Here is a 27470-nt window from a genome sequence, read left to right as displayed (position 1 = left end):
TTCATTCTTCATATTTATGCAGTGATCATACTTACCGTTTTTACATAAATGGACAAATTCATAAATAATTGTAATAATTGAATAATTGAACAATTGTTTGAATTGACTGTTTGATATAGCATCGATATATTTTATAGTTCAATATTGTTGTTATAATAATTCTAAATTAGTGACACTTATATATTTATATACAGGAGAGACAAAAAATAATATAAAATTAGGTATTATTATTATTATTATTACTATTATTATTATTTATTTTCTCTTGTTTGTGGTTTATCTTTTTGTAAAATCGCTCTTAAATCAACTGTCTTTAAGGATTGCCTTTCCATATAAGAGAATAAGAATTCATCGTTACACTTATTTTGGTCTCGTTGCTTAAAGCTATAATTCTATTTTCTCATTATCTTCTTTTCTTGTCTTTTTAACGATCCTAATCCCGATGGTCGGTAAATATACATATTTGCATTGAAGAGGAATACTTTTCATACTGCTTGTTTGTAACAAACTTTATAAGATAATGCACACAAATGCATAATATCTTTCATGAAACAACTTATTGATCATCTTTATCTTCATGTAAATGACTATAATTTCGTTGCACAAAAATCATCTCTATTGACATATATATATATATATTACATGCATATTCGCATACCCGTCCATATAATAAATAAGAAAATGAAATAACAATTAATATTTTTGATTTTTGATGATAGGTTTTTTTTTCAACAACTTATTGATATATATATATTTATCAATGAAAAATATATTATAAATAATATTAAACAAAAAAAAAACCCCTTCGTTCAATATCGTTGCATTATCGTTGAACTCACATACATACGCAGCATACATACAAACACATACATACATACACTCTGCAGAGATATGTACATACGTACACACAATTATACAATTTAGGTTTAACCCTTTTGTTACTAACGACTCATATAAAGGGTGGGTCATAATCATACATCGTGCGTAGGATACGTGTGTAGGATAAAAATTGAAATAAAAATGTATTTATTTTATTTTTGTAACAAAAGGGTTAAATGTATTATTAATAAACAATTATTATAGCAGGTAAGCGCTCTTTTTAAAATTACATCTAACAATAAGGCGGTAAACGTACCGCTGGTTCTGGGTGTTTACATACATTTCGTTTACATACTTATACTTATATATTTATTATATATATTATATATATATTATATATATATTATATATATACAGGATGATTCGTCAAAAGTTACATCAAAATTATCTACTTGATGTTTTTCATTTCAAACGAGTTACTTTTAGGCGCGAATCGAACATAACCCCTCATCATCGATCAATATCGATTATCGAAGATCTTACGATGTGGAGGGGGGAAAATAAATGAAGTTTACTTTTTAAATGAAATTTAATGAATGAAGTTATCAATGAATCTCAACGTAACCTTCCGATCAGCTGGAAATACGATCAATGATATCGATTATCGAAAATTGCATATGATATGAATGAATGAATGAATGAACGAACGAAGTTGTCAGTGATTCTCAACTTCTTTTACAATACGATATTTAATTGCGTGAAATATTAACGAATTATCCTGTATAATTATTAAAAGGAAGTTTTGATGAGGTAACTGTGTGTTTTATTATAGGAGAAGATAAAATAGATCAAAGGATGAATATATTAGAAGAAAAATATTCTAATTTGGTCGTTGAACAATTATTATTCAATATTACACCGATGGTTCAAAAGAACGTTCGAGTTATTTTAAAATCTATTTATCTAACTATCCATCTATCCATCTATCTATCTATCTATCGATCTAATCTATTTTATGATGGATCAATGAGCGAAATAACGAGAACAACGTGTACGAGAAGTCTCTCGGTAATTCGAGTTAAGGTTACACTATCGATTTAACTTTATAAATGCTATGCAATGTCGTCGTATGCATTGAACAAGAGGAGGACACGTGAAATACAATATACGTGAAATACAATATTATATACGATATTATTATTATTATTATATATACTAGCTAGTGCAGCAACAACAACGAAAACATGTCAGAATATAAATCACAAAATAACTGACTTTGTTTTTTCTTTTTTCTTTTTTTTTTTTTTTAAATCAATCAATCAGATTAAAGAAAATCTTTAGAAACTTTAATTATTATTATTATTATTATAATTATTATTATTATTATTATATTACAATTGTTATGTTGAAAAAGATCCTTTAAAAAAGGGGACCTAATTAATTGTTCAATTTAAAAATTATTTTAATATTATAATTATTTAGCTTTCGTTTGTTGTGTGTTTTTCTTCTTTCTTCTTCTTTCTTCTTTTTTAATTACAATGAAAATATCGATGTTTTATTAATGGACGTTTCTCAACCGTTTTTCTTCATTGGTCCCCACGATATTTAATAGTATATATAATCACGTATTTTGTAAAATTAATATTCAGATTTATAGAATGATTTTGAAATAAAATTACAAATTTGACTAATTTTGAAGAAACTTTTCATAATCTTTTCATGAGATATAAAGCTTTGGAGAAAGTTATAATTATATAGGACCATTTTACTTATTTCAATTTCATTTTTACTAATGTACATGTATATATATATATATATATATATTATACTACCATATGTATATTTAACGATATTATACAGAAATTGATTAACTATATAACTAATTCTAAATTCTACGATTCTATACAAAGGATATGGACGTAATTGACTCGTTTAAACGATTAAACACACTTACGCGAAAATGCTTTGTTTGTTTGTATTTTTTTTTTTATATAAAGAAATCGATACGCAAGTGATTTAAGTAATTACATATTTGTTTTTTGTTTACTTTCTCCATTTCTTTTTCTTTTTTTCTTTTTTTTTCAATCTTTCGTTGAGAAAAATTTCTACAAAATTTGATCAATTTACGTTTTGTAATATAACACTTTATATATATATTGTATGTTAATGTTCACACAACAAACGCGTATTGTAAATTGTGCCAAGGCAGCTTACTTTGTTGTGTATGCTAAAAAAAAGGAAATCAATTGTACTATCCTAGTTTTATTTTTTTTTCCCCCTTTCATTGAGTTTTGACTATCATGACACATGTCAAACAATGTTGTTGCGTGGAAAAATGATAAAATGCAATAAACAAATAAATTGAAGCATATTCATGCCCATATATATATACACAAGATATTATTGTTAATATTAACAATTTATGTATATATATGCGCACTCACATTCAATCAAGCATCCTCGCATACAAACATATACACATATACATACACATACACCATAGCGTTCGATAGTTATCCTAACGTCGTACCAACGTAATAACAAATTCTGATAAGTTGTGACGTGATCGATTATCAATCGAGAAATTCAAGGACAAAGTAGCGACGAAACTTTTAGCACACGTTTCTCGTTATTTTGCAACGATCCCTCCCTCCCACCCTCCCTCCCTCGTATTTCCTCATATGTACACAACACACACAAGTGTAGAAAGTATTTTACCGTATATTACACGCATATTACACGCATATTATCAAATAATCGAGTGACCAACTTTGAATTTATTATTCTAATCGATGCTTTTGATATTATTATTATTATTATTATTTATTTGAGAGTTTACTTTTCAACTTAAAGTTTATACTAATTTTATTTGACAAAGTAATAGAAAAAGAGAACAAAATAGATTATAAATTTATCCCAGATTATAAATTTTCATAAGTTGATTAAAAGAAATGTTTTGTTAATCTCCTCCTTCTACTTCTTTGATGCTAATAAAAACAAATTCAATTAATTATCAAATAAATTAATAGTTTTTTTTTTCTATGTTTCTTCATTTTTTCTACAATTTGTTGTCTTTTTTCTTTTACTTGTATACTTTTCATTCATCAATTTTTGTCAATGAGATTCACTCGATAGTTCAACGTAGTATGGAAATATACGTTTACATGTAAATATGCGTGTAACGTTTATGATTCGACCGATCATGGTCCCTTTTTTTTCATTTTTATCTCTCACAAATAACTGCATTCTCTGTTTCCTTATTTTATTTTATTTTTTTTCTTTATCGAAGAATAAATTGCGTATTTTTTCTTTTCTTTTTTTTGTTTGTTTGTTTGTTTGTTAAATAAAAGCGACGGGATTTGAACGCTCGTCCTCGTTGTGTCGTGCGATTCTATTTTTATTTTTATTTTGTTTGCTTATCGAGAAAAAAAAATGGAACTATGAGTGTTTTCTTTTCCCTCGTGGACACCAAAATAAATTACTATTAACATATTATTTTTGTCTATTTCAAATTTGATTTGTCCACGATGAAAACAAAAACACCTTTGCCAAAATTTATCATTCGAATATTTTCTCCTAATCATACGCGAATGTTTTTTAATTGAAGAAATAAATCGACTTAACGTTAACAATGATATTTTTTTAATTGAAAATCAATTGTTTATACCGTACATAGAATAATTGTTGTACGTATATTCAATAATTCATTTTCAATCTTAAATAACGTTAAGTTGATTGTGCTTCGGATTAATGAATAAATCAAGAGAAATATATTATAATATGTAGATACAAGTTACGAGAGTTTATTGAGCAACCTGATTATTAATCCACAATATGATAAATAATATTTTTTTTTCAATTATTCATCCAATATACGATAATCAAATGTAATTACTTTAAATATTGATTATTTATTATATTTTCATTGTGAAAACCTACTGAACGTGAAATGTAACATTGCATGGATGTATTTATCATTATTCTGATTTAAATTCAAATCTTATTGCATAAAATGAAACATTGTTCTGATTGAAATGAAATTATTTTTAATATTGATAATTAATAATATTATTTTGATTGTAAAAATGTATTGCATGAAATGCAACATTATATAGATGAAATTTACCATTGTTCTAATTCCAATTAAATTCATTTCAATATTGATAATTTATAATATTAATTTGATTGTAAATGAAACATTGCATCCATGGATTTAGCATTGTTCTAATTCGAATGAAATGAAACATTGTATGGATTTATTAATATCATAGATATGTATTTATCATTATTCTGATTTAAATCAAATCTTATTGCATAAAATGAAACATTGTTCTGATTTAAATCAAATTATTTTTAATATTGATAATTAATAATATTATTTTGATTGTAAAAATGTACTGCGTGAAATGCAACATTACATAGATGAAATTGACCATTGTTCTAATTCCAATTAAATTCTTTTCAATATTGATAATTTATAATATTAATTTGATTGTAAATGAAACATTGCATCCATGGATTTAGCATTGTTTTAATTCGAATGAAATGAAACATTGCATGGATTTATTAATATCATAGATAATGCGAATCAGTTTGAATCGATAATTCTATTCGCGTGGTTTAATGCGGATGTTTGTTTTAACAACAGGTTGCTCACTTATGGTAGATATATATATATGTATATGTATATAGGAAAAATACACGGAGAAAGGAAGATATTATAGAGATAGAGATAGAGATAGATCAAATAGATGAAAAATATAAAGGGATATGGTAATTATTTGTATCATACGAGGAGTTCCTTAAGGAAATCCTCGGCAAGCAAATTCTACAAATAATCGTCGACCCTACCATCCTCATCTGGTGGGCTTGGTTCGCTCACGCTCAAAATCGGTAATCCAAAGTGTTTAACGTCTATGCTAGATTCCGGTGTACGTTTTGAATAATCGTAACTCTTTGAATAATGTTCACCATCTAAACGATGATGATGGTGATGCCGATGATGATGATGTCGAGACATAAAACCACTATCTGGCTCGTACGATCTTCTATAACACCTGCAATTTATATTTATTTTCTTTTTTTCCTTTCTTCTTTCTTCCTTTTAATATATACGGTGTCCTGTAGTATATAACTCTTTTCAATCGATTTTTCAAGTAGTTGCAATAATCTCATCACAAAGTATACTTCAAACAAATGTTGATCTACTTTGTGATTGTGACTTTGCATTGAAATCAAAATAAAATATGATTTTGGGAAGATTTTTTGTTTCCCCATGGAAATTTATTGATTATTTAAACAAAATATTGATTGGACACCCTTCACTCGTATTTCCTATTTTTCTTTTGGTGTTTTTTTATTACAATTTTGTTGCTAGATAAAAAAAGCTTTGATATATCTTGACTTTTGTTTTTCTAACCATTGATGGATGTGATAGTATTATTATTTTGGGATTGTTCTTACCGTTCGTCCATAGAAGCTGGTTGTTGAATGGGACATTTAACGTAATCGTGACTACTTGCTACTCGCCACCCACTGAATCGTTTTGCTACCAACGATGTTGTAGGTGGTACTGGCGAGTCCCTGTAAATATATTTATTATTTATTAGGTTTTAACAGTTTCGAGTGGTTTTATTGTTGCTGGTAAACGGTATCAAAAAATATGATTCACTGTAAATCGTTTGTAAAACATGTAACAAGTTGAGTATCTTCATTTATGAGTTTGTGTCCTAATTTTAGGTTGATTAGATAAATGTAGAGAAATGTATTTACCTCGAAGACGATTGTGGATAATTGGAGTCCAACAAGGATGTCTCGGTTAAATCCTTTGAACCACTTTCAGGACTACCTTGTCTTTTTGGACTAGCAATTTCATATCTTTCTTGATCCTCTTGATTTGGTTTCAAGAAAGATTCGCGATCAGCTTCGTTTCCCTCGCTTCTGGAACTTTTTCGTTGATGAGTTTGCCGATTGACCGAAGCCAATGGCAAATTATCGGCACTGCGAACCTTTCGACATAATTTTGACGTGGACCCATGTCGTCGTAGGAATTCCTTTAGACAATAAAACACAAAAACAAAATAAAAGGAACCCAATATGAACCTTTTTCTTTCTATTAAATATTTTAAAGAAATTTGGAATGACCTCGAAAGTAAGTTAATAAGTCAACCTTGCTTTGCTTTTCTTTGCTTTGTTGTTTGTACTTGTTTTTTATTTAATTTTTTTTGTTTTGTTTGTAAAACAAGTTAAACTGGCAAAGTATCGATCACACTGTGACGAAGAGGAGGAACTTTACTTCAATAGTGGGTGAGTTACCTTGAACTTTGACGTTCGACTTTTGAGGTATTCCTTCTACGCGGTCTCCTTCGTATCTATCATTTATTTAAATAACTGTCCCATTAGAAACACACTGTTAGTTGTCTCTTTGCAAATACACTTTTATGGAAGTTTATCGAAAAATTCTTCCCTTAAACCTTTGATAAGATCGAATAATCCATTTAACGTTATCCCATTGGAAACTTTAGATCGTAATCTTTTCGTATAATCATCAAGATAAAAAACAAGATAAAAATCAAGAGGGGTAAAAGAAAGAACAAACAAATAAAATAAACAACAACACACAATGTACTTTATCGATCCTTTTTTTTTTATTTCGAAAAAATCACGTGTTTCCCCTTTTGGACACCGGTTATTATCGCTTGATTCAATTAAAATTAATAATTGTTTTAATTTACAATTTTCTAAATAATTCATGCAATATACAATACTGAAATAAATCGATCGATAAAATACAACATGAAACATTTGATGTTGTTTTGTACTTTGTTTCAACTCTCGGAAATTATAAGCGAATAGTTTAGTATTATATTGAATCAAAGTATTATAACAAAACCACAATAACTCGTAGCCAGGAGGCACCTAATTTTATAGTAAATTATAACGTGCAAAATAATCCCAAAATTAAAATGAAACACATAAAATAATAATACACGAAAATAATATAAAAAGCAAGGTTAGTTGTGTCATATGGAAACCTGAAAAAAAAAAAACGTGAAATAATTGAATTGTAATACAGTGCCATCTATTGAAAGCTAACCAAGAACCTAGAGGATTTGGATAATCTCTGAATAATAAATTCTTAAGTGAGCAATAAAAAAAAAATGAAAAATAATCACATGAAATAACAAAAAGTTGAATAAATTAGTATTAATGATCTAATGGGTTAGATTAAAGTTGGAAATGGTTTGAAGCTCGTTTAAATCCGGATTTATTGTCAATAGAAGAGGATAAGTTAAGATTGAATCATTTTAAATGGGATTACAAACCTGTGATAGGAAGCCAGCGACATCAATGGCACTATTGACACGTGGTCTTGTGGGTCTTGGCCAACCTAAACCACTGCCACTGTCCAAGGAGTCCACATGATGGCTCGACCAGTGCTGATGCTGCAAATGTTCATTTCATTACATTACAATTAATTCAATTAGATTAGATTTTGTATTTATTCAATTCAAATAGAACGAACAAAACGTTTTCATGTTTGTCATGCTTATATTTTTTTTAATTATTTATTCATTAAGGGGATTTTTGGTCTAACAAAATGACATTTTGTATTTGATTGGAAAACTGGTGGTTCTTGGAATAGAAAAACATGTATAAAAAAAGCTGCAACGTTTCGTTCGTTGATTGGATAAAAATTTGAACGATTAAGAGGACAAGGGGAAGGGGAAGAAGACGGGAGTGGGGGAATCACGGCGCAACACACAAATTTGTTGGTGCAATTTTTTGTTTCTCTGCGTGTCTTTACAGATACATAAATATAATATGCATATGTAGGTGTGTGTGTGTGTGTGTGTGTGTGTGCTTAGAAGCGTGACATCATCAAAGTATTTATATATTCAAATACCCCCGAGTATTCCTACATACGGGGTGGTAAAGGGGTTGTTTCTGATATAATAATTCACCTTGTGCGATGATCTAAAATTAGCAATGTGCAATCCACAACATCTATCGTTGATGAATTTTAGCGTGACGTCATTAAAAAATAAGCCGGTGTTATCAGCATAAGCGAAAATTCAAACGGACAAAGATTGCTTTTTGTGTGTATATGATGCTCTCACTCGCGCGCTTGTGTGTGTGTATATTTTCTCTTCTCTTTGGTTTATTATATATATTATTATATATATATAGATGATATAAACAATATAATACATAAATAATTATATTCAAATGTTAACGATAACGAGCACGCGGGGTGATCACCACAGTCTTATCGGACGATTTTATCATGTAAATTTATTCACCAACTTGTATTACGAATTATTTTCTAAACTTTTTTGGCATCGTTCCCACCATTTCAATAGCAGACATATATATATGTGTGTGTGTATATTGCATTCACAAAATCAAATCTCGAATTTTGCTAATGAGTTTGATAATTTTGATAAAGAAATTTTAATTTTTTATATTGTATTTTATGTTGATTATATGACATTTCCCTTTTGTGCAAATTCGCGACCAAATATTTAAATTAAAAATTGAAACACAGTGAATTTTTTAATTTTAACATTGTTATTTAATTGTAAATAAAAAAAAAACAATTATAATGAAAAAAATCAAACTGTAGAGAAAAATAATAATCAAAGGAAAGTATTGATCTTCGTGAAGATTTATTATTATTATTATTATTATTATTATTAATAAAACTTGGTATATAAAAATACAATAGTATGGACAAAAGAAAAATGGAAAATTTAATGGAAAGAAAAGAAAAAAAAAACAGAAAAAAATGTACGAGCTTTGCGAAGGATTAAATGAAATATCGATCGTTCTTTTTACGTAACGTTAAAAAAAAAAAATAGTTAATTAAATGAAACGAAGAGTAAAACAAAAAGAAAAAGAAAAAGAAAATGAAAAAGGAAACACGCGTAGCGTCAAAAGAAAAACATGCCTTTTAATTTATCTCTAAGATTTTTCTTTCTCATCCTATTATTAATTTCCTTTTTTTTTGTTTTTTTTTTTTATTATTATTTTTCTTATTTTACTTTTTATTTTTCTTTAAAACCACGAGTCGTTTAATACCGATTATTAATTGATAAGTCAATGGAAGAAAGTTTAGAAACGAAAAAAACAAAAAATGAGAAAAGAGAAAGAGAAAATAGGCAAGTGGCAAACAAAAAAGAAAAAAAAAAGAAAGAAAAAAAAAGAAAGGGCGGAGACAATTAGTAGGCACTTTCTCATATTTTCGTGAGAAAGTAGAAGCAATCGAGGTGTTTGCTGACACGTCAAAAGAAATAAAGAAAGAAATAAAGAAAAAGGGGAGAGAACAAAAAAAGAAATGAAACGAGAAAGGTAACACGAACTTTTAGGTTAGGAAAAAAAAATAAAATTGCACAAAAAACGAGTGAAAAACACACGAACGATGATTTATAACACACAGACAAATAGATAAATAATTAACAACAACAACAACAACAACAAAAACTTAATCAAAAGAAAAGAAGCAAAAAAAAATATTTTGTGCTTTTTTGCAAATTGAATCCTACCAATATTAATATTAATAATAATAATAATAATAATAATAATAATAATAATAGGTTGAAGAAAAATGAAATAAAAAAAAAAGGACAAAAAGATAACGAAAGATATTGATATTCTTTTGGTATATAATTGTTCTTATTTTTTTTTTTGTTTATTTTTGTTCTTAGTTTTGTTATTACAAGTACCGATGGTCAAGCAGAGATATCCGCTCTATGTAGAAGAGCAAATTGGCATCCACAGTCCCGAGGTTCTCTTGTTCTTCTAGGATACTGAAAGCACTGTTCCAAGACGCAGCAGCTTCCACCCCCGCACTGCATCATCATGTCCGACAACGTTGTCATTATCTTGATCGTTTCGCGTTACGTTGTGTTGCGTTGCGTTGCGTTACGTTACATAGTGTTACGTAATGTTTTATGTATGTTGGAAGTGTGCAAGTCCAATTATGTTATAGGTTATGTATGTGTAATATACGTAGCAAATTTGCATATAAAATATAATATGTGTGTATGTTTTGTGTGTAAGTTCAATTATGTTATAGGTTATGTATGTGTAATGTACGTATATATAGTAAATTTTTATATGAAAATAAGTATAATTGAGTAAGTATAAGTGTATATATATATGTGTGTGTGGATGCGTGTACGTCGAAAAAAAAAATAGTCCGTTGAAAATTGTAGATTGCATGGCGCGTGAAACATCGAAGAAGAAGAAGAAGAAGGGGTCGAACGATATCGATATGTCGTATCCAAAAGAAGAAGAAGAAGAAGAAGAAGAAGAAGTTCGATTTCGAAGGCGAGAGGAAACAGACAGAGATTAGATTCTATTAATGCTAATTATTTTCATTATTTCATCTCGTTAAATTAATTTCACGCCATATTATCTTTGTCTATTTCTTTTTTTCTTTTTCTTTTTGTTACTCGAACAGAGAAAGAAGGAAGGAAAAAAAGAAAAACATAATTGAAAAAACCTGTTTTTAGGATTCGATTTGTTTTGTTGGGAGGAATTTAAAAAAAATACATATAAATATATATATATATATATATAGGTGTGATACGCATGATTCATGTTGTCCCTAACGCAAAATCGAAAGCGACACATTCTTTTTTCAAGTTTCAAAAAGAAATTGCAATAGTAGAAACGTACAAAAATTTTATAAACTCTTTCACACTAACGTAACTTTTATATTTCTATTTTATATTTTCTCTATAAATTCACTTTCTCGATAGGGATATGCATGAAGGAGAGAATGCTGGTGGTGGTGGGGAGGAATAAGAAGATGGTGGTGGGGGGTTCGGATGAAGGAGTGGGGAGAAGAAGTAAGAGAGAAGAAAAATATATGCAAATTTATGGAAATATAATTAAGGAGATAAAGCTTGTATCGCTTTTGTGGGTTACGTTTAAGAGAATATATAAATTGAACCTTCATTTATAAAAGGTATAGATATACATATGTATCTTCTGTAAGTATTAAAATGTCCCCTTTTCAACTATAATTCTAACTTGGAAGCACATGCAAAAGCTGCTTCGACGTTAAGTTCTCGATAATTAATGGGATAAATTATTATTTACTGCCTCAAGCGATACTCATTCGTGATTGTCTCGCTGAAATATATATGCGATAAGAGGTAGAATAATATTAAATAAAAAGAAACAATATTTCTAAGCCGAAATTTAGCTCAGCAACAAATTTTCTTAATCATCAATTCTTTTAGAATTTAAATTAATAGTTTTTTTTTGTATTATTTCAATTTACGAATGGTTTGTTTTGACGGAACTTGAAGCAGAGTCATTCAAAATCAACATATTTGTAATTTTGTATACATTGTAATATTTTATTTAATTATTAAGTTAGGTTAGGTCTGCCAAAAAGTTCTGTCCGTTCAAACAAACACTGGGTTCAACTTTTTGCTGCTAGGGATAAGGAAGTTTAAGAAAATGTGATTATACAAATTAGCAATTATGTTGTCAAGAAGTCATAAATGACGATGACAATTATATTAGTTATGTATATTACATATTTTTATTATTACGTTAGGTTAGGTGTTAATAAATAAACTCAATAATTATGATGTGTCAAATTATAAAAATGGAAAGAGTAATAAATGTATTTTCAATTAAATTGAAATTAAGTTATTGGTTTTTTTTTCTTTTTTTTTTTTTTTCAAGAAATTGTCAAAGGATAATTGTTAACGATATCTTTTTGTAATCAATCTAATATGTTTCTATCAAGGCGATCTATTTGTCATCTATTTTTACTGTTTTTCCCCCGACCGAGTTGGACAGTCTCTTCAAAGTTTTATAAGGTTTCTGAGTATTGTGCAATTGAGGTCGCTGAATAATTCATTATGATTCGCTATCAGAATAAGAAAACCGGGTTATCATTGATTACGGTCCTGGGGTATTTAGTTTGAGTATCACCAAATCTCATTTTTCTTCTAATAAACGAATAAACTCATCTCCAAGGGTGTCCATTTGAATTTAATCGAATATCTTTTCCCGATCTATTGACGACGAATCTAATCACCGTATTTAACTCACATATTTTTTAACCTTTTAATTAATTAATAAATACAACTAAAATGTTTTCTACGCAATAGTTTATTAATTGTACGATTCATATTATTATTTGACTGAACCAAAAGTTCGTAGAGTTTTATTGCGTTGAAACTGTACTTTGAAATGTGAACTGCTTTTTTCTTTTTTTTTTTTTTTTTTTTTTTGGTAAAATTGCACGAAATTTTGGTTCACTCTAATATTTAAACAAATTCTAATAAAAACAAAATTAGTGGTTTTGTTCGTTAAATAGAATTATTCATGTGACAAGATTTAAAACAATTATTGCATCATTTGCATTCATATTTATTTTATTTTCTTTTTTTTTATCTATCATTTCAGTTAAAAACAATTGCATTTAATTAAAATACGTGAACACAATTATCGAGGATTCCATGTCATTTTTTTTCACGCTCAATTTTTATCGATAATTTTGTATTGAATTAAATGAACAAACAAAAAAACAAAAAAGTAAACAAAAAAGGAAAAATTGTATAAAACGTTTGTTCAAATTACCGAGAGAGAAAGAGAGAGAGAGAAAAACCATGACATTTTTCAACAATGGAATTATTTTCCACCCCCATCCCCATAACGGGGTAGAAACCTCCCCCCCCTTCCCTTTAATCCAAACGAGAAGCTTTCTATTCTTTGAAGAATTTCTTTTTTTTTTGTTTTTTTTTTGCATCGTTTAATTACACGTCCGAGAGTGTAATACGACAATGACGTTGTTTCGAAATTGAACATAACTTAATGGAAAAATGATAATTATAATAATAATAATAATTTATCGATCAATATTGAAATGTAGAAGAAAGAAAATGTTATTACTCGTTTGATGATGATGATTATTATTATTATTTTATCGTTAGAAATTTTATGCATGTAATTATATTCACAAATATTATTTGCAATCGTAAATTGCGTTAATATATCTGACAATGATTCAATATTGCAGCGTCATTTACGTTTACTATCGATAAATAATTTCATTCGTTAAATTTTAATCATCTACTTTATTCAACGAACAAATGAATGAATCGATCATTAGGAATATTAATCTGACGTGTATACTCGTCAATAACAATTTATCTTATATTGAATTAGTTTGGTGTTATCATTTTAAAATAAAATAAAAATAAAAAAATATTCGAACTTATGGTTTAGGTAACTTTTTATAATTATAATTGTAAAACAATTGTTTACTAAATTTCATATATATTAAAATATACCAGGAAAATTCTGTTCGTTTTGTCAATTGAAATAAATCAAAATTGTAACGAATTTCACTGAATCAAATATCATTGTAAAAGAAAACAAAAAAAAACCAGTCATTTGAACAGACAAAATGGGGATGATATTATCGAACAGAACAGAACTTTCCAGGATCGAAAATATTATTTGTATTATTTGAGAGAGAAAGAAAGAGGAATATAAAATAAATAAATTGGATAAAATAAAAGATAGTAAAATGCGTTACCTGGGAACAGGTGTGTTGACTGGAATGTTGAGGATACGCTGTATTGGTCGTCGTACAAACTCCGGTACCAGGAACTTTCAATTGTTCCTTGTAATCCGGTTGATACGGCAACAACATGCGAATTTTACCCCAACGATTGAAGAACAGTGCTATAGCACCAGCCCATACAATCAACACCAGTATAACTATACCAACTTCTACCCCTCGTATCTGAAATATACGAAAAAGAAAAAAAGCTTCTTCTTTAACAAGCTTATTTTTATATACATTTGATAATTTGAAATATTCATACTCCTCGTATATGAAGAAAATTGTACTATTTCAAATGCATGAAACTTTTGATTTATCCTAATATCTTATCTCTCTTTTCCCACTGAACAAAACCAACCCCCTGCTAAAACCATGTTTCATACTTGTATGTAAGGTTGAGGTTGAGAAGCCGGCGGAGATGGTGGAAGTGGTCCATTTGTTACTGCTGCATCCTGCTGAGGAAACGTTCTCGGAGGTTCTAAGGCAACAAATGCATAATATATCTTAGTATCATATTCGTTGGATAATATAAACAGTGTCCTTTATTATAAAATCAATTATGAATTGTATAAATATTATAAATACAGGGTGATTCATCAGCTCTTGCAACGTAAATAGCATCGAAAGTATTCCATGAAAAATTCACGACTATGTACTATGTTACTTTAGTATTTTCTTTTTTTTTTCTTAGATCTATTGGTCAACTTTGTTTTTTTTTTTTTTTAAATAAAATATTTTCCATGAAAAATTCAGGACTACAATGTGACTTTAGTATTTTTTTTTTATATATAATTTTTTTAATTTATATTTAAATATATAAAAAAAACAAGGCTAGTTGTGTCATATGGAAACCTGAAAAAAAAACGTGAAATAATTGAATGGTAATTCAGAGCCATCTGTTTCTTTTTTTTTTTTTGAGGATTTGTGATTTTCCTGAACGTTTAAGAAAATATCAATATTGAACGTGTTTCTTTTTAGAAATCAAAATTGAATAATCTAATATTTGAAATAGGACACTGTGTATATATTTACACGTTATAGTCTACTATGTAAAACCTATTATGTTAGAGAACATCATACGGTGTGTTCATTTTTTATAAAATAGTGTTAACACGTGGTAACATATGAAACATATGTTCATTTAAAGTGCATATACACCCTACTACTACCATCATCGTGGAATATATCACACTTGTTACACGAATTAGTATAGTGTTTGTGTGTGATTTACTTGCTTGGATAACCTTCTTCTATTGGTATCTATAACCGTTTTATAGAAAATTGTCGAATAAGTTAATCAAATAAAATTGATAAGTTACACAAGTTTGTTTATCGCACACAAAAACGCATATGGTTATGGATGATACTTTAAAAAAAAAAAAACAATGAATAATAAAGTAAGAGCAGAAACGTTTGATTCAACCCTAATATATGAATATAATTTAAAAAGAAAAAAGAAAAATTTTGTTGGGAGAGACAAATGATGGGGTGTTTTGAAATATGAGCATTTTGGTCACTCTGCGGGACAGTTGAAATATCGATTTTCTCTGACAATATATTTCTCTCCCTCTCTCTCTTTATATATATATATGTGTGTGTGTGTACATGTAGATAGGTATAGGTAGGTGCTTTTAATATTGGTTACGAAAGCAAGTATTCTCTTCCCATCCCTGGAGGAATTGATGTGCAACGTATTATGTATCGCGAGGACGTTCTATTAAGGCCGTCCAATCAAGCGTTCTGTCGATAAATCCAGTAAAAATCCTCACCTTGATTAAATCTTCGATCAAGGTTTTTTTCGATTAATTAATGAATAAAAAGCTTCCCGCAGATAAATATTATCCTCAATTTAATCTACAGTTAAATACAACAACAACAACAAAAAGTAACAAAATGATTGAAGTAGTTCAAACTCTCCGCCATTATTTGTTTTTTCCCTCCTTCATTCTTAATACTGTAAATTGTTCACAAAAGTATTATGTATATATATATATATATATGTAGAGTTAAGATTATTTGATTATATTAAAAATATCTGTGTTTAAAACAAGTTTCAATTTACAGCTAGTTTTCTTATTTTGATTCTAACCTAATTTGAATTTTTCTGATTTGGTTGTAGATGGCGCGTAATCGCTTATTTTTGATTTATGATTTGTGATATTTCATATTTGCAATTGTATTTGTCATATAATTGTAATATTTATGCATATGTCAATAACATAATTATGTATATACATCAATTGAATAAAATCAATAAAAAATTAATGGTTATACAGAAAGTAAACGATATCTGGGGGAAGTAGAAATGTATTATTCAACGAAATACGTATGTGACAGATGTTCTTTTCTAAAGAGCAAAGGCCAATAGGAGAAGAACAAAGAATTCTGAATAAAACGTTAACTTTAATGGCATCCGATTGAAAGTTGAAACATTTTTAATATTCTCCTTGCAACCTTTATTGCTTTATTGTATAGTTTATACATTTGTTTTGCCAACTATTTCAAACTTTGCCAGAACTGTTGTACTGTATTTTAACGTCAGGTGTCACTTGAAATAAGATTTCCTAAGGACTCAGCAAAGTTACAAAGTAATTCTGATGAAATTCTGTATTTGGTAGAAACAAAAATCTTGATGCAAACTAAACAAACATTCGGATACAAATGTATCTTCAGTTAGAAAACTTAACTTTTGATTTAATTTAGGTGTAAATGATCAACAGACTTATCATCAACCAAACTTACAAGATTTTGAAAGTGATTGCAATGGGTGTTGCAGTTGCAAAACAAAATCCAGATATAATAAGTGTTAAAATTAATACTGTGTGGATGATGATTTATTAAAAATATTTACCTAATCCCCAATGACGTTAAAATAAATGAAAACTGTAGACATTTTTTGACGTATAAGTGGAAACATTATTCTTGGGGCATTTTGAAACTGGCAACGTTTCTTCCAAGTTGTAAGATAGTTACGTTATATAATTTATGAAAGAATTGAGTTGAATTACAAGTAGTATAAGTCGGTCGATAATCAGGCGTAAAATATTCCACGTAAAATGTTACAAGGGGGATGGATGATGGTGAATGCATCAGCAGTAGCAGTAACAGCAAAAAGGAAGAAGAAAAACGAAACCCAAAAGAAAAAAGGTAAAATAGGAAAGGTATAATAATAACTTACCGAGCGTGCGGAAGACGATTGGTCGACTTTTATACTTTCTGCCAGCTCTAACGGCAGTGACTATTAGTTGATACTGCGTGTCAGCCCTTAGACCACTTAGGGTTACTGCTTCGCTATTTCCTGCGACCACCGCCACCACCCTGTAACTAACGCCTTGTCGTTGTCATTCCAATTTTATATTTTACATTGACTCATTTTTTCAACTAAACTATAAGAATTTCAATCAATTATTTCAACGTACATCATTATAGTTAAATAATTTAATTAATATATAAATATATTTATTTAATAAAATCATTTAAATCAAATTCATTTGAAATGATGTAGTAAGCAAATATTTATCTTCTTAATATATATAAATAACGTGTCAGGTAGTTTGTCCGCAATGGACTCGTAAACTACTGAACCGATTTTAATCAAATTTTCCACACTGTGTGCAGTTTTATTCAACTTGAAAGATAGGATAGTTTATATTTTAATTTATAATCGCAATTGACTTAAAGACGTGTGTATCTGACTGATTGTGAGCCACAGCAACGCGTGGCAGGGCACCCCTAGTTATATATATGTATTAATACAAATACAAATTATACAATTTTCCTTGTTTTTCGTTTTTTATTCGCCATATAAATATTTGATGAAACAAAATAAATGTATAGATTTAAAAAAAAAAAGAAAAAACCGTACATATGTATGATCAGCCATTTTTATCAAAGGTCACATGATATCATATTATTATATAACGTTCGCAAAGTTATTATCAATTTGAAATGATGTTTGAAATAATTGAAAAGATCACGCAACGTATTTCAATGAAAATTAATACGGCACTCTGTTCTGCTGTCCGAGAAATAGGAATTTTCAAACATAACCTATAAATAATGCTTTTTTAATTTGCAATCAAATGAAATAACAATTACGTGCTATCGGAAGATTAATGAAAAATTAAATTTTATAATATTCGTCGAAGGGGGTGAGGATGAAATGAAACAAAAGAGAGAGAATATTAGAAGCTTTAGGCCGTTGATGGAATTGAAATAAAGAAAAAAAAAAAATGGGAGAAAATAAAAGAAAAGTTTTAAACGATTGCTTCGAAAAAAAGTATAAAATAGAGAGAGAGAAAAGGAAGGTTCTGATAAAGGATTGGGATAGGGATAGAATGGGATTACTCGAAGAAGAGGGAAGAAAAATTGAGCTTTGTAAATCTCGCGTTTCATGTTTGAAATTATACAAAAAAAAAAAAATAAAATGAAAGCGCCTAAAGTCGTTTAATATTGCTTAACTGTAAATGAGAAAATGAAAAATGAATCTATGAACCGTGTTTATTATAGAAAATAGTATAAATCCACTTTTGTTGTAGGAAAATATGATAGAAATTTTGTATTAATTTGTTAAATAACTTTTAGATGAATTTATAAATAAAATAATATATAATTACGTGCTGTAAATTGTATTAGAAACACTTTCAAAATAATTAGATTATATTTTTGTTATTTTGGAAAAATTACAAATTCATTTAATTAATTTAAAATATGGCAATGCTTTTATCAAATGATAAATATATAATTTAATTATATACATTACTTTTAGACGAATTTAACAAAAATAATATACAGTTACATGCTGTAAATGATATTAGAAACACTTTGAAAGTATGTCAAAATTTGGTATGAAATTTGGTATCAGTAATTTATATGATCAAATGACATTTTAAATAAAATAATGTATAACACGTGCTGTAAAGGAGATTAGGAAGATTTAGAAAATAATTAGGTGGATATGTGAGTTGGATTTTGTTGATAAAAGATATAATAAATATTGAAATAATGGGAACGCACCTGGCGTCCGTCGGTTTATAGGTAACATCGTACTTTTCAACCTGTTCAACCTGGCTGGTGCTCCAAGAAACACGGACGGATGTCGGGTTTAGGAACATCACCGTTATATTTTCCGGACCTCCCGGAATACCGCTCGTCATCGAGCCTGTAAACAAATAATTTCATGAAAAAACAAATCATTTCTACATTAATGCAACATTTTTCAGAACGTAAATGTCATTCGTATCATTTTAAATGATTATTTTTTTTTCTTCTTTCTCTCTAAGTTCGCAAAGGGATTACAATATACGTTTGTCTGTAAAAGATCTGAACGTGTAATTCGTTCCTATGTGATACAAGCAATTACGTTTGTAAAACACTACCGAAACGTTTTACTAATTCCATTTGTACAAATACTAATCGAAATGCTTTCTAACTCCAACTCGTATTTCTTTTTCACCATTTCTTTTTCACCGGGCACGAACCCGCAACAAAAAAAAAAAAAGATTGGAAAAGTTCGTTTTCTCTGACTACTACTCGGTTGCTTAAAAAAGAAACAGAGAAAAAGAGAAGAGGAACAAAAAAATAGGCAACAAACTGGACTAGGTTTTATAAATAAAAGAAAAAACAGAAGAGGAAAGAAATGTTTGCAAAGTTAACTTTCTTTTTTTTTTTCAAGAGCCCTTTTATACAGTGTTTAAAAGAAAGTTTGTGTTGTTCTGTAATTATAACATTCTTGTTTCTAAAATACTCAAAAAGATCATTTGTTTTTGTTCATTTTCTATAAAATTCAATATAATTAGAAAGAAAGTTTATTTTGTATTCATTTATTATCTGAATGTTAACTAAACAAGTTTCATTTTTCTGTAAATATAACATACTTGTTTCTAGAACACTAAATAACTTCAAAAACCATTTGTTTTTGTTCATCTTGTATAAAATTCAGTAGCATCAGTAAAACAAGAAACAAATGTTGTATTGTATAATGATCTGTTTTTACCTGTATTAAGATTAAACTAATAGGTGTTACTTAAGTACATTAATCTAATAGAAGACTATAATATTCAAAGGTAATCAGAGACAAATTGAGATATATCAAACAATGAAGTAAATGCAACTCGTGTTAGGGAAATATAAATCCACCCAGTTGCACAATGTATTACATATATACAGTAAACAAGTATGTATCAGGATTAATGAGTATCATCTCTCTCTCTCTCTCTCTCTCTTTTGTATAAGGTATTTCGATCGAATAGTCTGTTGGGTTTACGATAGTTGTTTAACGATTCTACGACCTTAGAAATCAATCGTCTCCAACTACAATCCAGGACAATACATAGATAATGTCCTGTGTGTTAGTACATGTCTATTTATTTCTACTTCATTTGTCCTTCTATTAGAGCCTACTAGTTGGTTAGTATTTTTTATCGATCCTACAAAAAGTACAAAAAAAAAAATAAAAAAAAATAAAGAATAAAAGATTGGCATAATGTAATTGGATTAATTTCGCGATAGAAAATGTTTCAAATGTATTTGAAAAAGAAACGAAACAACAAAATTAAATGACAACTACAATATTTTATAATTTTTTCTTTATTTCTTTCTATTATTACTTAGTATAATAATCGATAAAAAATAATCGAATAAATTGAAATGACGTGGTACTTTATTAACGACCTTCATTCCGATTATTTCTCGGTTTAATTATTATCTGAATAATTATACTATAAAAAGATAAGAAGAGGATCGATGTATATAAGAAAATATCCAATAATTTCATCATTTTCTTACTTTTCTATAAGACATAAAATCATCTTATAAAATAATACCACAATTAAAATGGAAAAAAAAAACGTGAAATAATTGAATTGTAATACAGCAACCATCTATTGAAAATTTAAAGAATTTCTAAATAATATATCAAGATTTGTGGAATAAAATAATACAAAATGTCTTTTTAGCGTCTACAAGATTATCTTTAGAATGATTAATAATAAAAGTTAACCTAAAAGACAGTAAGGTATCGTATTTTCTAATTTATTTCGATAACATGCAATGTATTTTATCTAGTATGTCGAAAACGTTTGGAGATTCGTAGGATTTAGAAAATCGTTTTTGTAAATCAAGTTCTTGGTAAGTTAAATGAACGTTCTACACGTAGATTGATGTATAGTTCGTGGTAAACCTTTCTCTATCTCTCTCTCTCTTTTGCTTTGATTTCTCTCAATATATATATATATATCTATCTTGTACACGGAAACTGGGTAAAAAAACCTATCGGGTCAGCTCGTAAATCTATACGATGTAAATTAAATCATCCTTCCTTGACATACGTTTACACGGAAATATCAAAATGTTGCGATAAATATCACACGCAAAATGATCTAACATTTATTTTCTAACCTAACCTAAATAAGATGATCAAATTGTTAGAAAAAAAAAAAAAAGAAAACTCACCGGCGAATCCAGCTCCCTGCAGAAATAATATACTGGCCCAAAGGACCATGCCGCCAATATGGCGGGCCGGAAATGGGCCGTAAATCCCTGTAGACAGGATCCAAGGTACTTCCGTCCGATATTTTCCGATCGTTATTTTTTAAACACCGATTCACAACTACATGCGTACGTACACAAATTTGTATCCCTTTTTTCTTAATTTTTTTTTTAAGAATAATTTGAAAAAAAAGGGGTCTATCTCTTGGAATAGCACGGAATCACCACCCCGTTTGTTAGCTCATAATCGGAATCCTGGAAATGCCACGAACTTTCTTCCTGGAACATTGTTCACTCCTTTTTCACCAACTTGACAGCCCTTTCTTCTTTTGCAAGAGTCCCGTAGGGCGATGATGATGATGATGATGATGAAGAGGCCGATAGCTTCTTCGTCGTTGTTCTCGTCTTTTTGCCAAGGGCTATAAAACAAAACAAAAAAAGAGTTTCGAATTTTTAATCAAACTTTGTAACAAACTATGATTGTAACTTAGTACGTTCTATGTTCAAAATTCATTTTATGTTCTATTACGCTATCTATGTTTAAAATTTTGATGAAGTTCACGCGTGTTGTTTGTTACGTACGATCAATAAAATATACCTTAACATTTAGTTACACTTTGTATAACTCTAAAAAGATAGAATAGGGTTACTTTCAATCACAGAGTGTACTACAACTAAAGCACATTTTTTATGTTGTTCCCGTTTTAATTGAAAAGTGGGTCGAGAAAAAAAATGCGTCCGACAGAATAAAGGTGGAAAGGGGAGAAGTGAGAGATCAATTTCACTCGAGGTAATGAAGATAACACGTTGGAAGTATTGGACTCAATTTTTAGGTTATCCTAATCGAGAAAGATAGAAAGATAAAGTAGGGGATAGATAGATTGATTAAAACGTTAGTTGGAAACAAGTGGGATTTGACACTGACAACATAAGTTGATGTTATTAATGAACGATGTTAAACATAACAATAGATTTCCCTCAACTAGGAAACTAATGAAACGTCCAATCATTAAGTCTAATGAACCTGTCCCTAAAACATACCCCAAACTTTCTACCACCTATTTTTGTCATTGACATTTATACAAACGCCTTGACAATTACATCGATTCGAACACACTACCATTTTTAAATAAATTATTATTTTATATTGATACAATAAATAAGTGTATTGGTGAGTGTACAAACAATTGTACAAGTTGGATCGATTCAAACTGATCTATACATTGAAATAAATGATTATTTTGAATAGAGTAACAATAATGGTACGCTAATTGATCGAAAGTAAACATTAACATTTGAACTAATAAATGAATATTATTCTAAAGAGGGACCACATTATCTTTAATTACTGCAAACATTATGAAATAGATACCCTAGCCCTATTATAGCCAATTATATTATTAATTCTATTCGCTAATGAATTGTCATCCCCCTTTAGTGATTTGTGTAAGTGATTTGAAATAGGTTCGGGATGTTGTACCAAATTTCAACGACATGCCGTCACTCGCACTGCCCTAGTTCGCCATATCGTACACGTTTGTCCGTAGTTGACGTCACATCAACCCGAAGCAACATCGGTGTTCTCAGGTAGGTACTATTTCACCCTTCGTCGTTTAACTTAACGTGTTTGCAATGCCAATTTATTTTCCTTCCTTCCTTCCTTTTAACTCGACGAAAGTAATACTGCATTTCATTGTCAATTCGATAAACATCTCTTCCTTACCCCATAACTAAAAGATTGTTTATTAAATTCGTATGGAAATATTCAAATAGTCTAGTTAAACTTTTTGTTTATCCTATAAAAAGTTTATCCAATTTCGTTGAAAAATGTCGTATACGACGATTATGCGAATAGGTCCCAATAGGGTTAACTTTGAAATATCACTCTCTACTAACTTCTACCTACCCTATTGTTATTTTTCTTTTTCTTTTTTTTTTTATTTAATAAAAAAGGAAATAAAAGCTAAGAGCAGCTTTGACGCTTTATACAACAACGACGGGGTTTCATACGTAGGATGAAATATCGGGCGAAAGATCGCGTCAAAATCCGATATCAGTGAACTAAAAGTTAGCTTGATAAAGAAAGAAAAAGAAAAAAGAGAAAAAAAATCATCTGCGGCCACTTTGTCGTTAGGCAGAACTACTCGCTCTCTTATTTTATTGCTTAAAAAAAAAAAAAAAAGTGTAGGATATCGGAAATAAAGTATTACGAAGGGTTGGCAGTATAGTTTCAACGTATACGTTAAAAATGAAGATATCTAAAGTATTAAAGGTTACTGGTCGATAACTGATAGATAAAAAGAAAGAAAAAAGAAGCTAGCAAACACACACACAAACTATCAGATGTAACTGAGAATGTGAAAAGAAGATAATGAAATGTATCAATGTTTTATTTCAACGTTATTATTTGAAAAGAAAGATAAAAATAGATAGATGTGTATAGAAAATAGAATCTAACATTGTTCGGTTTGTTTTTATAAGAATAATTAATCATGTCACTTGCTTGAAAGAGGATTACATTTATTCTGATTGTGAGCATGCATTTACAGGGGAAAACATATGGGGAAACAACACGTTGATATCGATTTTACTTTGTTGGAAGAACATGTGAGCATGAGGTTGAAGCATTATATCGGTGTAAGAACATCAGTAGGACATGTATCGAAGCAATATTCCACGTTCTCTCCAAGTGTACGACCTCGCCCATTCGTTGAGTAGTTATATATACGTGTATAAATGGCGTGCGACATCTAGGCCAGTCTACGTCATTGACAAAAGGTATATCTACAAGTATATATATATATATGTTATATTAAAACATATTCCAAGTAATCACTTTTTTCAATCTTTTTACAAAGAAGTATAAATACTATTAGTCTTATTAATATAGTTTAAGTTCTTTCTAATGAATCATAATGAAGATGTGATTGTATATAATAATGATGAGATTGTCAGAGTCAGTATCAGTTAGTAAGAGTCAGTGTCAGAGTCAGTCAGTCAGGGACAGAGTAAGAATCAGAGTTAGAGTCAGAGTCTGAGTTAGATTCGGTCAATCAGAGTCAGTGTCAGTTAGTAAGAGTCAGAGTCAGTCAGTCAGAGACAGAGTAAGAATCAGAGGTAGAGTTAGAGTCAGAGTCTGAGCTAGATTCAGTCAGTTAGAGTCAGAGTCAGAATCAGAGTTAAATGGATCATTATCTTTTGAAACAATTACTTTGGAAATATTCATTTAATATTATCAATATACTTTATGTTTATTATAATGAACACAATCTGATGCATAATGAAATCTATTCAAAGTAATCACTTTTTATAATCATTGTACAAAAAAAAAAGAAAGAGTTATTCAATAAAACGTGTATCAATTTGAAGTGATAAGTTGAGGGGGTGATAAAAAAGGGAGACAAAGCCTATCCCGTGTGTTGCGAATGCGCATTAGGTTGGTTGATTTTCACCTTCCATTTTTCTTCTACTGTTTACTATGCGTTGAAGAAAACGCGCACGCGTCAGTTCACCGGCCAAGTTGCTTGCACGGGGGTTGTACGGGGTTTGTTGCTGAGCTTATGGGCTAAATCCAGGTCTCAAAACAATAATTAGGGGAAACTTTCCAACTGATCTTTATCTATTAATACGATATTTAAACCCATATTTATCCTAATAAATAATAATAAATTGTTAAATTAATTGAAATAAGGTAAAGTAAGGTAAATAAAAACCTTAGAATTTTGTTTAATCGTAAAGTTGCTCGTAAATGTCTTTCTAAAATGTTTTTTAAACCCCAACATACACATTTGCACACACACACACACACACACACACACGTATGTAAATTTGGTTCTTGAAAATGAAAGATAATACCGTGTTTAGAACCGTAGCACGTAAATTATCTAAAGTTTATGAGTAAATATACATTGAAACGGTATTATGGTAAAGAAATTGGTATCGTTAAAATGCAAACGGTCTGTTGCAGCAAGCAACGACAAGGAATCGTCGATAACCAATAGGAAAGCTCGTAGAGTTTAGGACTCAGCGAACGATCCAAATTTAGATTGGAACCATTTGGGAAACTAAGAGAGAAAGAGAAAGAGGTGCATTCAATGTTAACGAGCTGCGTTTGTTTATCCCGCTAGCACATTTAGCTGTCTGAGAGTGTGGAAACCATGTAAACCTGACTAAACCTGACTAAACCTGACTAAACCAGGGCTGGACCACACTTTTCATCACTTGGGGTGACCTGCTTTTCTTTTTTTTTTTTTTTGCTTTTAATTATAGACAGTGGTCTACCCACATTGTTTACCAAGTTAATTCCAATAATTATTTTCAAAGGTAGCAGCACTTGATTTGTAAAAAATATATCGCATTTTAAGTGAACAATTACACAAGATGCTCTAACGTACTACGAGAGTATAATAAACTTAGGACAATATGGTTTAGGTTTAGCTCGGATGACCTCGATTAGAAATTTCGTCGATGATTCGGCCAATTTGAAAGAATAAAAGGTATGATGGAAATATGTGATAACGCGTCCAACGCTATTTGCAAAAGATCCCCTAGTGATAAACATTTACTTGTTTGTTTAGTTTTACAGTTGATTGAAAAATCTTCTACTCGATATTACGCGTATGATTATATTTCAACAATAAAACATTAGATTAATAATTGACGTATACTTTCTCTTTATCTCTCGTTTGAATGATGAAATATCGAAGAGTAAAATGTTTCGTTAAAACTATTATATTCTTTTTAAGCATTTGGTAATATCAAATGTTATTTTCCGCGATGAACTTCAACCCTTTTTTCCTGTGCATTATCTCTAACGAGAAGTTCTCAAGGACGACTTTTATTACTATCGATCGTGATTACTATAATATCTCGAGAACTTTTTACGAAGCTTTTTACGAAGCTTTTTACTCGTATAAAGATAAAGACTTAATAAAATAAAAAGAAATAATAAGAAAGAGAGAAAAATGAATTCGCAACAAAGAGAAAGAAAAAGATACAACAATAATAATTATGATAATAATAATTCGTTGTGATGGTTTTTTTTCTTTTCTTTCTTGTTTGTATCATCAATAAAAAAATAGTGACAACGATGAACGAATATATAATAAAATTTCATTTCATTTGACTTCTCTTCTACCCTTTTGGCATTTCTTTTCTTTCTAACAAGTAAAACAAACACACGTCGAATAAAATATCGATTTGTTTTAATATACTTTACTGAATGTTTTCTTCCATTATTGTTCAGGTGATATTATTCCACGGTAATTGGAAAATTATCGAAAAATATTCAACACTCTAGCAAATGATAATTGGTAAATGTTAGAAACATACACAAACACACTTTCTACATTGATATGTAGCAAAGAAGGAAGAGTAGAGGAATGAGGGAGGGACGTATGACTCAGAAAGTATTCATGGATCAAATGCTATTCTTGAATGTCTGACAAGAACCAAACGATTCAATTAACGTCTTATACCAACACAAGTGCAACGTTCTGATATACCATTTGAATTAGATAGTACATTGACTTTTATCAAGTGACAAAATATATCTAATTCATTC

At 29.2% G+C, this 27470-nt stretch overlaps 1 protein-coding gene and 1 long non-coding RNA gene across 3 annotated transcripts; one reads left to right on the top strand and one right to left on the bottom strand.

Moving 5' to 3' along the window:
* Nucleotides 1–102: 102 nt before the first annotated feature.
* LOC107071569 (uncharacterized) lies at nucleotides 103–22006 on the bottom strand. Of its 2 annotated transcripts, none has more exons than XM_089171808.1 (9): nucleotides 21872–22006; nucleotides 19436–19580; nucleotides 17598–17743; nucleotides 14803–14897; nucleotides 14390–14599; nucleotides 8145–8264; nucleotides 6592–6872; nucleotides 6283–6402; nucleotides 103–5876 (listed from the first exon to the last, which is right to left on the bottom strand). In XM_089171808.1, the coding sequence occupies exons 1-9, from the start codon at nucleotides 21918–21920 to the stop codon at nucleotides 5648–5650; spliced, it is 1395 nt and encodes a 464-aa protein (XP_089027934.1). In that variant the 5' UTR covers nucleotides 21921–22006; the 3' UTR covers nucleotides 103–5647. The 2 variants fall into 2 exon arrangements, with proteins under 2 accessions (XP_089027934.1, XP_089027935.1); XM_089171809.1 differs by having other exon boundaries at nucleotides 17598–17737.
* On the top strand, nucleotides 10545–13455 carry LOC149032757 (uncharacterized). The gene is made up of 2 exons (XR_016176354.1): nucleotides 10545–10958; nucleotides 11037–13455. It is a non-coding gene; the product is annotated as an uncharacterized LOC149032757 (long non-coding RNA).
* Nucleotides 22007–27470: the final 5464 nt, after the last annotated feature.

Source organism: Polistes dominula, unplaced genomic scaffold, assembly GCF_049000335.1.
Source record: "Polistes dominula isolate Pdom_NZ unplaced genomic scaffold, Pdom_raw_medaka contig_84, whole genome shotgun sequence".
Taxonomy (NCBI): Eukaryota; Metazoa; Arthropoda; class Insecta; order Hymenoptera; family Vespidae; genus Polistes; species Polistes dominula.
The sequence above is the reverse complement of the archived record's forward strand: the minus strand, read 5'-3'. Positions and strand labels throughout refer to the sequence as shown.

Excerpts from the sequence above, each read along its gene's own strand:
- LOC107071569 (XM_089171808.1), bottom strand. The coding sequence starts at position 21,920 with ATGGTCCTTTGGGCCAGTATATTATTTCTGCAGGGAGCTGGATTCGCC. Across the intron at positions 8,265-14,389 it reads GTCAACACACCTGTTCCCAG|CATCAGCACTGGTCGAGCCA; the intron begins GTAACGCATTTT and ends GAACATTTGCAG. Across the intron at positions 6,873-8,144 it reads TCGCTGGCTTCCTATCACAG|GAATTCCTACGACGACATGG; the intron begins GTTTGTAATCCC and ends TATTGTCTAAAG.